General features: G+C 37.8%; 1 protein-coding gene across 11 annotated transcripts in view; it reads right to left on the reverse strand.

Annotated features, from left to right (window-relative positions):
* Nucleotides 1-12,985, reverse strand: part of VEPH1 (ventricular zone expressed PH domain containing 1) — a 269,370-nt gene that overhangs the window by 70,836 nt on the left and 185,549 nt on the right. For 5 of the 11 annotated variants that reach the window (XM_072959777.1, XM_072959772.1, XM_072959740.1 and 2 more), the window contains exon 13: nucleotides 12,517-12,653. In XM_072959777.1, the coding sequence (XP_072815878.1) occupies nucleotides 12,517-12,653 (137 nt within the window). Of the gene's footprint in view, nucleotides 1-2,353; nucleotides 2,582-4,533; nucleotides 4,743-4,799; nucleotides 4,982-7,080; nucleotides 8,695-12,516; nucleotides 12,654-12,985 lie in introns of those variants that run through there. The other 6 variants (XM_031679362.2, XM_072959726.1, XM_072959744.1 and 3 more) reach the window with 5 other exon arrangements.

Genomic DNA, 12,985 nt, shown 5'->3' on the forward strand with positions numbered 1-12,985 from the left:
GTAAATGTCCTAGCATAGTATTTAGCATATGTTGGATGCTCAATGAGTGTTTATTCATAAATGCCTGAATCAACTATTTGAAGGGTTGTCTTGGGGAACAGGGGGCAGACATTTTGTGTGGCTGCAGGAGAGAGAATTAGAACTGAACTTTAGAAATTACAGAAAGGCAAAATTTTCCAAAAAACAATATAAGGGATGAGTAACCTAATAGGAATCACATCCAAACACTTCTTTTGAATGTTTTTGGGTTCTGGGATTATAAGTAATTTCTATCATATTTTAATAGTCTTTTTCATTTTCTGAATTTTCTGATAAATATTCTTCTCATAATTGGAAAATACTTATTTGAAAAAATGTGGACTGGTGACAAAGTAATGGATTCTCTGTTCCTAGAAGTGTTTGAGCAGCTGGGAAGAACACTTGCCAATGATGACAAGGAAGGGACTTCTCTGTGGGGGGTGGGGAGAAGTTGGACCTCTCCCCATCCCCACCACGATTCCTTTGACTCCAGCACCCCATGATAGTGTTAACTGAGAGATAAATGCTGAGTCCCCTTTTAGGAGAACTTAGCCGAGTTTACTTGACTGCCTTACATTCTGCCAGTGGCTTCCTTATACTGGAACCTCACAATGACAGTGTTGGCTGCAGTAGAATTTGATTTGTATTCACTTGAGGCTGAGGAGGATTTCATGAGATGACAGTATAGTGATGTCAGGAACATGAATATATAGGTGAGGGATGTTTTGTGGAAAAACTTAAGTGCTCCCTCTGTGAAATGTTTTAGTGAGTCTTGATTACAGTGTTCTCAAATGGCACTTACAGCACACTTATCCTAAGGAGTACATTCAATGGTTAATTTTTCAAAATAGACATTTCCAAACCGTGGTTTTGGTTAAATTAAAAAGATGGGCTCTACTCTGATTTTTGTGTTTACGAGCTAGTTCAGGCAAACAGGACCATGGTTTTTCTCTCTTAACAGAAAAGACATTAGGCCATTACCTCCATATTACAATAGCTCTGAATTAAGAAGAATAGGATACTCCCAGAGGTCATCTGGTGTGTAGGACTGAATCTCTGTTAAAAAAGGGCAACACACACAAAGTTCTTCTGATTACAGGAAGTCCCAGCTGAGAGAGAGGCGGGGGGGGGAGAGAGAGAGAGAGAGAGAGGGAAATCTAAGACTGACATAGTAAGAATGATCTCTACGAAGTCCCTGTGAAAATTATTTTGTTGTTATGACTCCTGTGTAAAAGAATGTGTGTCTGTATATGTGTATAAACCTGTACTATATTTAAAATCTGTATTCTCCTGACATAAGGGGACTTGTAGTTAAAAAACAAAACAAGGCAAGAAGAGAATTCTAAAAGAATTCAAAAAGGAAAAATTAGAATCTCCTATTCTCTTGCCCCCCCTCCCCACCCCCAAGTGTCCAATGAGGTCTCATGGAGCACTGTGATTCCTATGAACAAATAAGTCTGTCATTTGTTTGAGTACTTTACATTTTTACAATATCTGAGTATTTTATAACTCTTCCAGATTCTCAGTACCAAAATGAATTCAAGTCATTCCATTGATTGAAAGACAAACGAAATGCATTTTCTTTCCATTCAATGAAACCTTTAAAAAAGTTTGTTCACAAAGGAAAAAGGAATTATGTAAACACAATGTGTCTGATTGTCATCTTACAGAGTAATGCACAAGAAAGTTTCAGGATTTCTGGCTCCCCTCCCCATACCCTCAGAAAGTTTTTCTTTGAAGTAGATGAGTTCAATATGTGCTGGATTAGGGGTACAGGATGAGAAGAATGTCAACATGGAAACTACTCTGCAAGACTGGGGTTCCCAGCACCCAGGAGCTCAGGTCTCTGCAGGAGCTGATGTCCTGTGCTGCCAAGTACAAGGCTGTAGGGCCTTGTGTAAACTGGTAATAGAAGGATGGACATGAGGAGGTGAAAACCTGTCTCATCAAAGCACGATGAACAGAACCCTTTTCCCCTAGGCAAGTAAATGGAAAAACCCAGCACTGGGGCTTGTCCTGATCCTCTATAGTTCATACAGCCCACCACCCATTCCATCCACTCTGCTCTATGCCTCCCTCTGCTCTCCCTGGGTCCACAGTTTCCAGTTCAGCTCCAGGCCTCGTCTCCCTACTCTCGGTCTGAATTCTCTTCAGACACCACCCTAGTTTTACCCCTAGGCTCCCCAATCTGTGACAGTGGGTAAAAGACATAGCACGTGCTCCTATCCTTACCCCTGCCATCTTGGTCCATTCCCTAGCCAGCTTCCCTGCTAGGGATAGGGACTTAGACAAAGCAGAGACAGGAAAGGGGATACAGAGGCACCGGAAACATGGCTTGTGCGTGGACATTAGCCCTCTTTATTTCCATTAAAACAAAAGATGTGATGATTGATTTTATAGGTCAGCTTGATTGCCTTTAGGATACCAAATAGCTGGTAAAACATTCTTTCTGGGTGTGTCTGTGAGGGTGTATCTGGAAAAGATTGGCACTTTGAATCAGTAGACTGAATAAAGAGATTCACCTTCTCCAATGTGGGTGGGTCTCATCCAATCTGTCAGGGGCCTAAATGGAACAAAAAGGCAAAGAAAGAATTTTCTTTCTCTTTTTGAGCTGAGGTATCTATCTTCTTCTGCCCTTGGACATTGGAACTTCTGATTCTCCAGCCTTTGGACTCCAGGGCTCGTATCAGAGGCACCCCCCATCTCCCAGTTCTCAGGCCTTTGACCTGAGACTGGGATTATACCATCAGTTCCCCTAATTCTCAGGCCTTTGGACTTGGACTGAATTATACCATCTGCTTTCCTGAGTCTTCAGCTGGCAGAAGGTGAATCATGGGACTTCTCAGCCTCTGTATCTGTGTGACCTAATTTCTATGATAATTTTTCTTTTCTTTCTCCTCTCTATTTCCTGTCAGTTCTGTTTCTCTGGAGAATTCTGACTAACACAGAGGGTAAGCACACACAGGAATGGCTGATCTCATACCTTTGAGAATGGATGCACTGGGGGCATTTTAACCATTTTAAAAGATTTTAAAATTTCTTACACTTGCAATATGCTTTATTGTTCACAAAACTTTTACATAAAGTTTTGAACATGGTGGAACTCATAAATTAATACTCACTTTTGCTCATTTATTTGCATTTTTCTTCCATTATTTAAATTCTGAAATTGGGATGTGTCTTACTATCAGTGGTTTTGCAGTCGTCATCCACTGGGAATGACTGTGACCAGGTGTCACTTGAACTTGGCCCAAGCTCTTTGTGTCGTAACTTTAATTGAATTATGTACATGGTTGATGCTACATGTGTTCACTGCTGTTTAGGACATCTTAAAAATTGTAATATGATTTGACTTTGAAGCGAAAAGTTACCATGTACACAGAAAAGCACAGAAGTAGAGGAGTGGGGTGAAATGTGACATTACTGAACCAAAGAGCCATCATTGGAGAAATGACCATAGTACCATATGGTCTTCCAAAGCAACAGCAACTGTTTTACCCAAGAAAAGAAGAGATCAACACGTAGTAAAGCCACGTTTCATTTTGTTGCTGAAATAGATACCAATCTATAGAATTACCTATCACACACCATGCAAAGTACCTAAAGTCAGAAGAAAGCGCTAAATCCCTCAGAACAGATGAAAGACTTTTTGAAATAAAACACTACTTATTGGACTATTAAGACATTGCATCATAATTTCATTGGTAGGATTTCTTCCTTCTTAATGGTACATAAAAAATGGAGTGTCATTAGCAAGCACCTACTAAGATACAGTTTCTCTGCTGGAGGTTTTTACATGACATTCAAGCCTCAACAATTCTACTCCATAGATAGTATTATCCCCACCCCAGAGATGAGAGATGAGTGATTTGCTCAGATAGACAACGTAGTTTGGGCAGAGCTAGGACTTGAATCCTCATGTGTTCATGCCTAGATCCTATACTACTTTTTCTAGACTCCCTTGCCTTGGTAGAAATCTCCCTGATATTCCAACCACTTTGTCTTTCAGAAGCATCTTTCGGGAGGAATAGCCCCAAGAGGTCTACACACTGGCACCATTCTGGAATAAGATGACATCTTGGATTTTTCTTGGTTTTTCATCTGAAAATTTAGTTAGCTTTTGGGGACTAGAAATCCTGACTAGGGCATTTGTGGTATTTACTTATCTGCAACGCACCTCAGATTCAGCTCACATATTCTTTTGACTTATTTCGCAATTGTTTCCTAAAGTGGGGAATGCTTTTTCAACTAGGTAATCTATATTTATGCCTGAGAATAAGTCTTAATAAATAGGCACAAAAGTGCCTATGGAAAGAAGGTAAATTGAAACCCAATAAATGTCCCTCAACATCACCAGCCAACCATTTTCTAGAAAACCCAGTGTTAGAAAAATATTGAACATCTATTTTTTGCCAAACTCCAGGTTCTCAAGAAATAATCAGATGAGAGTCTCACACATAAACATTTATGTTTCCACAGCTATCTGGGAGGAAAAAAGAATCAAAATGAAATAGAAATGAAAACCACTTGAATTTCTGTCCATGATTATAATTGTATTCATACCAACATATTTAAAGGTTTAAACATGTTTAGAAAAGTGGTTTCTTCGTAGATCAGGATCAGGAATAGCAGCCCTCTTGGGAAAGGCCAGTCTGTGGTAAACCAGCAGGCACCAGCGGTGGACGTGCCAATCAGTGGGAAGATGATGATTCTGAAATGCATAGCTTGTATTTGGAATTATTGCATCATGGGAGGAAAGCAGAAAGATCATTCTTTACTTTGTATACTTACTTCATGTATTTACTTCTTTTTTTTATATCTGGTTCAAAGGTTCTGAGAGTAGCTCTCTAAACTAGAGGCATCTAGTTAATTAAGCCACAAGGACTTTGTAACAAGTAGCAAAAATAATTCTCTTCCTCCACATTGAACTAGTAGGCCCATTCTCTTCTTTCTTAAGACAAGCCTTCAGTGAAAACAGAATCAAGACAGAACCAGTGTGTTACTATAACCCTTCTGCTGTGAAACAGAACACACTGTTGGCATTGAAATTATTAATAACAAATGTAGTGTCACTTACTACTCTATTTCTATTTGTCTGTTACCAATTTTTCCTAATTGATTAAACCAGCTAAGGTTACTCACTGACTCTTAAGAATGAGCTGGTAGGTTTTAAAAGAATATTTAGAGAATTATTTACAACTATGCCTCTTCTCTTTTCCTGCACAACTTCATAGAAGGAGATGTCCCTCTAGTTCAAGGTGAATCACTTATCTAGACTCTGAATGTATACATCTGAATGAATGTAAAATTAAATGTACCATCTGCCTCACCTGTCAAACTGTTGCTTTGAAATTGTCTGTCTCAGTGAATGCCATCATCACGCATGAAGTTTCCCCAAAGTACCCAGGAGTCATCAGAGACTTTTCTCTTCCCATTTATATACTCCAGCTCCAACCAGCCTACCAGTGTCTTGTCCATTTCACTAATTCAGCATTTTTCCTGCATTTCCATTTCTCTCTGTCCCCTCTGCTTCTAGATCAGTCCAGGTCCTCACCACCTTCCAAGAACCTCCAAATCATTTCCCTGCTACAATCCATTCTCTATATCATGATCAGACTTATTTCTCTCAATGCAAATCTTCTTAAAATCTTTTAATGGTGTTTCACCTTCTTAAGGAAAAAGTTCAAGATACCTAGCCTGGAACCAAGCCCTTTGTGGTATGGCCCTGCAGGCCTTTCCAGCATCATTCTGCACCATCCCCAACAGATCCCTTATGTCTCAGTCCTAGGTGAGGACTTGCTGTTTTGCAAATGGACCATTTTCTCTCTCTCTCCTTTGCCTCTGCAAGGTGATTCCTTCTATTGACCATTTGCTCCTTGTCTGCCATGGTACTTCCACTAGTTCTTTAAGATGAGCTCATTCTTTAACACCTCCAGGCAACAGTGAGGGAGTTCAAGCTGAGTTCAGAGTCATTTGCAGTGGTGCCTTCTCCTGTGCGTCCTCAGGACCCTGTCCTTCCCTCCATCAAGGCACTTGCCACACAGCATTTCAATTTTTGTTGTATACGCCTATCTCCTCCATTACTCTGTAAGCTCCTTGAAAGGAGGAGCTGTATTTATTTTTATATCTCCAGGCCAACCATAGTACCTGTTGTTTGGTAGTTGTTCCATAAATTGCTGTGGAATAAAGGAGTTTTAATCATTTTCCTTCACTTCTGGAAACTTTGCTCAAGCAAAGTTATTTTTCCTCTTTCTGTATTTTAAACTTCTTTCCCTTGAGTCTAATGTATCTTTAAGTCAAACAACAAAAACACTTTCTCCATTTTAGCCCCACGTTGTTGAAAGGAGAGTCCAATCATTGCTTTAAACCCTTAATTTCCTGTTGATTTTTCAACTCACTGAAATTTGACTTTCACCTCATCACTCCAATGAAATTTGCTCTTGCCAGTGACACCAACGGTGCTGCAAAAGTCATTCTTTATCTTAGCTGCAAAAGTCATTCTTTATCCTTAAGTGACTACTTTTCAGGATTTCACATTGCTGATCTCTCCCTTTCCCTTGAAAATCTTGGCTTTTATGACATAATTTCCCTTGGTTTATAACATCTCTGAATACTAATCAGCCAGTCCAGCCTCCTTTGCTTAAATGTTGGGTGTCCCGACAAAGCCCTTAATAAGTCTGTTGTTTTCTTCTTCCTGAGTGATTTCATCTAATTCCACAATTTCAGTCACCATCTATGTACATGAGCCCAAATTTTGACCTCTCGAAGTCTATTTCCAACTTCAGTAACTTCTGTGACTCAATACTCCCACACTTTACATTAAAACTTAAAAGTGAATTGTTTCAAATTTGGCCTCTTTTATATCTCCTATCTTTGTGAGTCAGCAGTAGAGTCAGGGTAGAATTAAGGACACTGACTAATTACAGTCCTTCTCCAGGTTGCTATATTAGACTATGTTTAATAAATTTCAAGGAAAAAAAATTAACCTTTATGTGAATTACAAGTTAGCTTTTGGATTAGTTATCTATTGTTACATAAGAAATTATCACACACTTAGCAGCTTAAAACAGCATGTATTTATTATCTCAAAGTTTCCATGGGTCAGAAGTCCAAGCATAGCTTAGCTGGGTCCTCTGTTCAGAGCGTCGCAAAGCTACAATCAAGGTGCGGCTGGGGCTAGGCTCTTATTTGAGTCTCAGGATTCCCTTCCAAGCTCACTGCTTGTGGCAAAATTCATTTCCTTGAAGCTGTAGAACTCATGGCAGCTTATTAAAGGCCAGTGGGAGAGAGTCTCTGACTTGTTCACCCTCTTTCCAAGGGCTCAGTTGATTACATCAGGCCCAAACAGGCTCATTTCCTCTCAATTAACTCAAAGTCAGCTGATTAAGGACCTTAATTACATCTGCAAAATTTCTTCACTGTTGCCATGTAGTGTAACACAATCATGGGAGAGACTATCCTATCCCTTTTGCCACATTCTATTAGTCAGAAGCAAGTTACAGGTCCCACCACATTCAGGAGGAGGAAGTTACACCACGGTCATTGGGAGTTATTGGGAGTCATCCTAGAATTCTGCCTACCACAGCTTAATTTTTTAAAAAAATTATGGGTCATGGCAAAAAACAGTAAATGTTTGTAATTTGGAGGTATTAAAATGTTGAATACAAAGAAGAAAAGTATAGAACTTAAAAATCTCAAAGTAATGGAATCAGCACATATTTTGAAGATGGAGAAAATAGTTTTCTACACTTATTCAAGCTCACACTTACTGCCTTGGGCAGGAGATACTTCCAAGTACCTAAACTTTAAATCATATTATATGAACCTGAAAGGAATACTCAAATACTCAAATAAGGAGTTCTAAAGGACAGATGCTTAATTACATAATTGGCTTAATGAGAACCATTTTACCACATGTTATTCTCATTGGTATTAGGAGAGGATGAATGTAATTATTTATCTGTCAGAAGGTGGTTTTCCTCAGTGTCCATCAATTTGACTTTTCCTTGTAGGGTTTTGTTTTTGTTTTTGTTTTTTCTCTTTTAATAGTTTTGACAGACCGTTTTTCGTCAGAAGTACCTAATCTTTCCTCAGGAGAGGCAGTTCGGATAACTTTTAAAGTTGTTTTCTTACAATGTACAATGACATATCTACAGAAGTTTCTAGATCCCTACCCTCCTGTTTGTGGCTCCATACCACCTGTAGCTCCTTTTCCAGTATGCCTCTCACAGATGTTCTGCAGTTAACGCAAGTGCCATTAGGATCTGAAACGTACTCAGGGTCCTGTCACTTTTAGGTCCTGCTTCCTGGGGAAAACTCTCCCACAGGTATTGAGTAAAGAACAGCATGACGTGGTGAATGAATCTCTTTTCCGTGACATTAGCGGTGATAGTGCAATGCCCACTGTATACAACTGGTGTGAGATCGGCTTGTAAATCCCTACAGATATGTGGTTACTTCCCTACTTTCTCTCTCTTTTGCTTGGGCGACTGCCACGTTGATACATTGGAGCCACTCTTCTGCATTCTTCTCATCCTTGGCCTTGAACACATAGGTTTTATTGTCTGTGAAGATTTCGAAAGCCCGAGGGAGAGAGCGGTCCCTGCGTTTCTTGGCCACGACTTTCACACTCTGTACTTTGCTGAGTTCTATTGGGGAGTCATCAGGGTCGTCTTTCTGAAATGCATGGGAAGGAAAGAACATGAGCTGGCTCCCAGAGGATGGAAGATCTCCTCAAGAATTTTCCAAGGCAATCAGAACCCTTTAACTTCAGATGGCTTAAGATCTTTGTTATTTTGGGTGCTAAGACTCAAAGAGTCATTAGAACAACTGAAGGAGTAAGCAAATGGCCTTTTGTTGTGGTACTGGAAGTTGGAACAAAATAGCCAATTTATAGAAAATTATTACACAGTAGGATTGGAAAAAAATATAATTCATATTTCTTTGATTTTATGTCATTTTCTATTGATATTAACACTGTATTAATAGAGCAAAATGCAGCACTACAATTTGGGGTAGAATTAACTCAGAATTTGAGATAATTTTGGAGGCTTGAAATTGAATTTTCCTTTGTGTTACCTCTGAGAAAAAGGTATTAATTGAATAAACAATGCTCCAATGTTTGAGTAGATCAAACTGTTTTTGAAATTCTCTGGAGCTATGGAAGCATGATTTGTCGACAAACATTAAAGGAAGGAATATTTGATGATGTTATATTTTCTTTGCATTAAGGCAGATGCTGAAGGATGTCTATAATACCAGGGTCATCGTGATGGGCTTGCATGGATATTTTTAAGGAATTCAGATTCTTCTTTAAAGAAAGTTCACGTCTTTTACAGCCCTGAGTCCATTTTGTCTACTGGAGACAACGTACCTGTGGTTGAGAATCTTGCCGACTCTCTCTTCCCGCTTCCCCTTTCACAATAACCTTTCTCTCAATTTGCAATGGAAAGACATCTTTTTCATTCATCTCAAACTTTCTATGGTGTATTATCTAACTTGGAAAAATCTCAGGAGCATCAAACAAAAAGAGCAATTCAAAATACTGATGTCAGGGAAGTGTCCTTCAACCAAGGCATTTCTAATTACATGACACTTTTTAATGTTTAATAGCTATTTACTACATTTGGTATTATACTTATGGCTTCTCATAAGTGATATAATTTTAAAAAGTTAATAATAAAAAATCTTAACACTTAGAGACTGATGGTCACAAGGAAGTAAAATCATTACATTTCAGCACATATACATGGTTTTACTGCAGTGAAAAATGATAGGGTGATCAGGATGAAATGCTATGGGAGTGTTAGAACAAAAATATAATTTCAAAGAAAAAAGAAACAATGTAAACACTTCCACTAAAAAGAGATAATTTATCTATTTTTTGAAATGAATGGCGTTAGGTGCCAAATTGCTATGGTATTTTTTTCTATTGGTTACATTTAAAGGACAAATGTGCCTTTTAAATATTAAAATGACAATATTTACAATTCAAGAGAAACTACATTCTGTGCAACTGTTTAAAATTACGATAAAAGTGTTTTTGCAACTTACAATGCTGTAAGGTGTTACACAGATTGTGCAAAATTCTTTCAGGATAAAATTTGAAGTTATCTGTACTAGATAATACTTTGTGAGCTTAATTTGGTTTACAGAAAGTATCTGACACTTACAAAATTGTATTTTTTGAATTAGCTTATAGTATAGAAATTGATACATGTAGGAACTGAACAAGAGAAACATGTTACTAGTGGACAGTGAATCAACTAAGAAACAGACAGGAAGTTTAAGGATACTGTTGTCTAGCTGTTAGGTGGAGATTAAGACCTTAAGAATGCAAAAGTGAAAAATAACATGATAATCTTTTAGTTCTTATTCTAAAATGCACATTTCTTCTCATTTACAGGAAAGGCCCTTTATGACGTGGCTGAAGATTCAGCTGGACTGCTGATCACTGCAAAGTTACTGTGTCCCTGGGGATGAGAGGGATTTTGCTATGGTCTTCATGCTATACTATATTTCCCAAGTCTTGAGCCAAAATGTCCCGTCAAATTTCTGGAATGTCAGATCATTATTTCCTGATAAAGACGTTAAACAAATTAGCCAATTCTCTAAACTTTATTAAAAAGCTCTGAATCAAGAAGTATAAAGGTCATTATTGGAGTTCAGGAAAACCACTCTTATGCACTAGCTCTTCTTTGTCTCAAGGGAGCAAAAAAATCACTACATCTTAACTTTTGATTTCTTTAATAAAAAGAGGAGATTAAAATAATTATTTAAATGCATTAAAAATGCCATTTCAACGTGAATCTATGCTAAAAAAAAGTTTCCTTAAACCTCCAATAACTGTCAAAATTGAACACACCATCATACTTCCTGTTCAAAAAGACCTCAGCTACAGAAAAGTGTATTATATTTTATAAAACACTCAGATGAAGAAAGTAATATGAGTTCAAATTGGGTGTCACCAAAACGTTTTTTTTTTTCACATTCAAAAAGTTAATGTGAAGTCTTATTAACGAAAAGAGCATTGATCAGAGTTTGTCATAATTCAGATAATACTATACTTAATGCCTGTTGTGCAATAAGTTCAAACAAATTTTGTAATGAGCACTTGAAAGATGCAGTGCCTGTGCACTTAGTGAATTGTAATTTTTAAGTAATTTAACCTTCTCATTTATTTTTATTTATTTATTTTTTTAACCTTCTCATTTATTAATTCAGACACAGTTTGACTTGCCACTGACCCTGCATTTTAAGTTTACATAAGAAGTAGGGCAGTGTGCTCATTTGAGGACATTCTTTGGTGTCACACTGCCTGAGCCTGACTTCAGTTTTACCGTTTCTCACCTTTTTTAAAAAAATAAAGATATATTCCATAAAAGAGTTTGGCAGTCAAAGAAAAGCATCACACTTCCTAAAAACACAAGCATTCTTCTTCCCCCAGTCTACAGAGAAAATTGCAAAAAATAAGGAAAAACAAAACCAACATCACCAACAAACACCCACCAGTATACACCACATTAGCATGTACACTTCAGCAAGTAAGTGAAGGCAGCACTCCATCCCTGAATGATGACTCTTTCCTTGAACAAGCCAATCCGTCTCTTTGGGCCTCAGTTTCTCCATGTATAAGATGGCAATAAAAAAAGTGCTGACCTCAAAGGATTATTCTGAGGATTGTTGGAGGCAATCCAGCATGGCATGTGGTAAGCACTGATAAGCTATTATTATTAGATCTCAAAATGGCCAAGAAGTAGGTCAAAACTTCATGCCCCCTGATCCTCAATGAAGAGAATTTAATGATAAATAAAACTGATGTGAAAAGAAAGGGATAATTTTGTATAGTTGATTGTAATAGAATGCTTTTTCAGACGATTCCCTCTGAAAATTCAGAATACAGATATTTACTGAGCATCCTACTTCAGACTAAAAATCATATGAAACGAATATGTATTAATTTCCTGAGAATTCTGTTCTATTCATTAACTGAGTATTAAATGAATGAAAGATAGTAATATTTTTCCCTAATCAGAATTGAACTTGGTATAAAAGTACTTGAAATAAATCAGCCTTTGTTTCTTCCTCCCTCCCTACTGTCCCCCTTCCTCATGCCCCCACCTCCAAATATAACCTCTAGTTATAAAAGAAGTCAGAATCAACATCATAAGCCACACATTTATGTAGGCAATCCACAAGGAAACAGAAGGCACCGCGTTCAGGTTGAGATCCCCGGGTAGACCCTCTACGGTTTGTCTTCTAAAACTTAAGTCAACAAAAAATCCCTCCCATAATAAACTGAAGAGGGACACTGAGCCAACTAATGTAGGAATGAACAGAATAGACAGTCAAAGGGGCATATGCAATAAAATGACCCTGTAAAATTGTAAAATGGAGAAGAAATAATTATTGGTATTTTGACTCAAGGCAAAATGCCTAGCTGGTTGGCAGAGATTAAGACCTTAAAAACGCAAGTGTAAAGGTGGCAAAGGGACTTACAGACTTTCCTTTTTGAAATAGAAGTTGATTTCCAGCCAGTGTAAAATAACGGGTTTTCCACCTTTTGATGAACTTCCATCTGACTTGCTTCTCTTTAAGTTTTCCTTCTATGAGAGGCTGGCCATCTTGATTTACAACTGTTGAAGGTAACAGAACAATCAGCCATTTATTTTCCATTATTTGTTTGGCAAGTGATCAAAAGTCAGAATTATACAGTGAACCAGAACCAAGTAAATATATTTGGAAAGTGGGCTAATAAATGATGAATTTGGTTAACCTTTCCCCCCTTTTCCCTAAAAGAATGCACAATTTAGATACGATAATGAGAGAGTGTTGAAAGCCCTTATTCAGATTCATGAAAGGAATATAGTTCACAAAAAGAGCATCTGGTTAGCAATTTTTAAGGTTCAAGCTTTCTGTGCTTCCTAACTCCTTTGTTTCATTGTATACTTACTGCATGAACTGCTTA

Source organism: Vicugna pacos, chromosome 1, assembly GCF_048564905.1.
Source record: "Vicugna pacos chromosome 1, VicPac4, whole genome shotgun sequence".
In the NCBI taxonomy this organism is placed as follows: Eukaryota; Metazoa; Chordata; class Mammalia; order Artiodactyla; family Camelidae; genus Vicugna; species Vicugna pacos.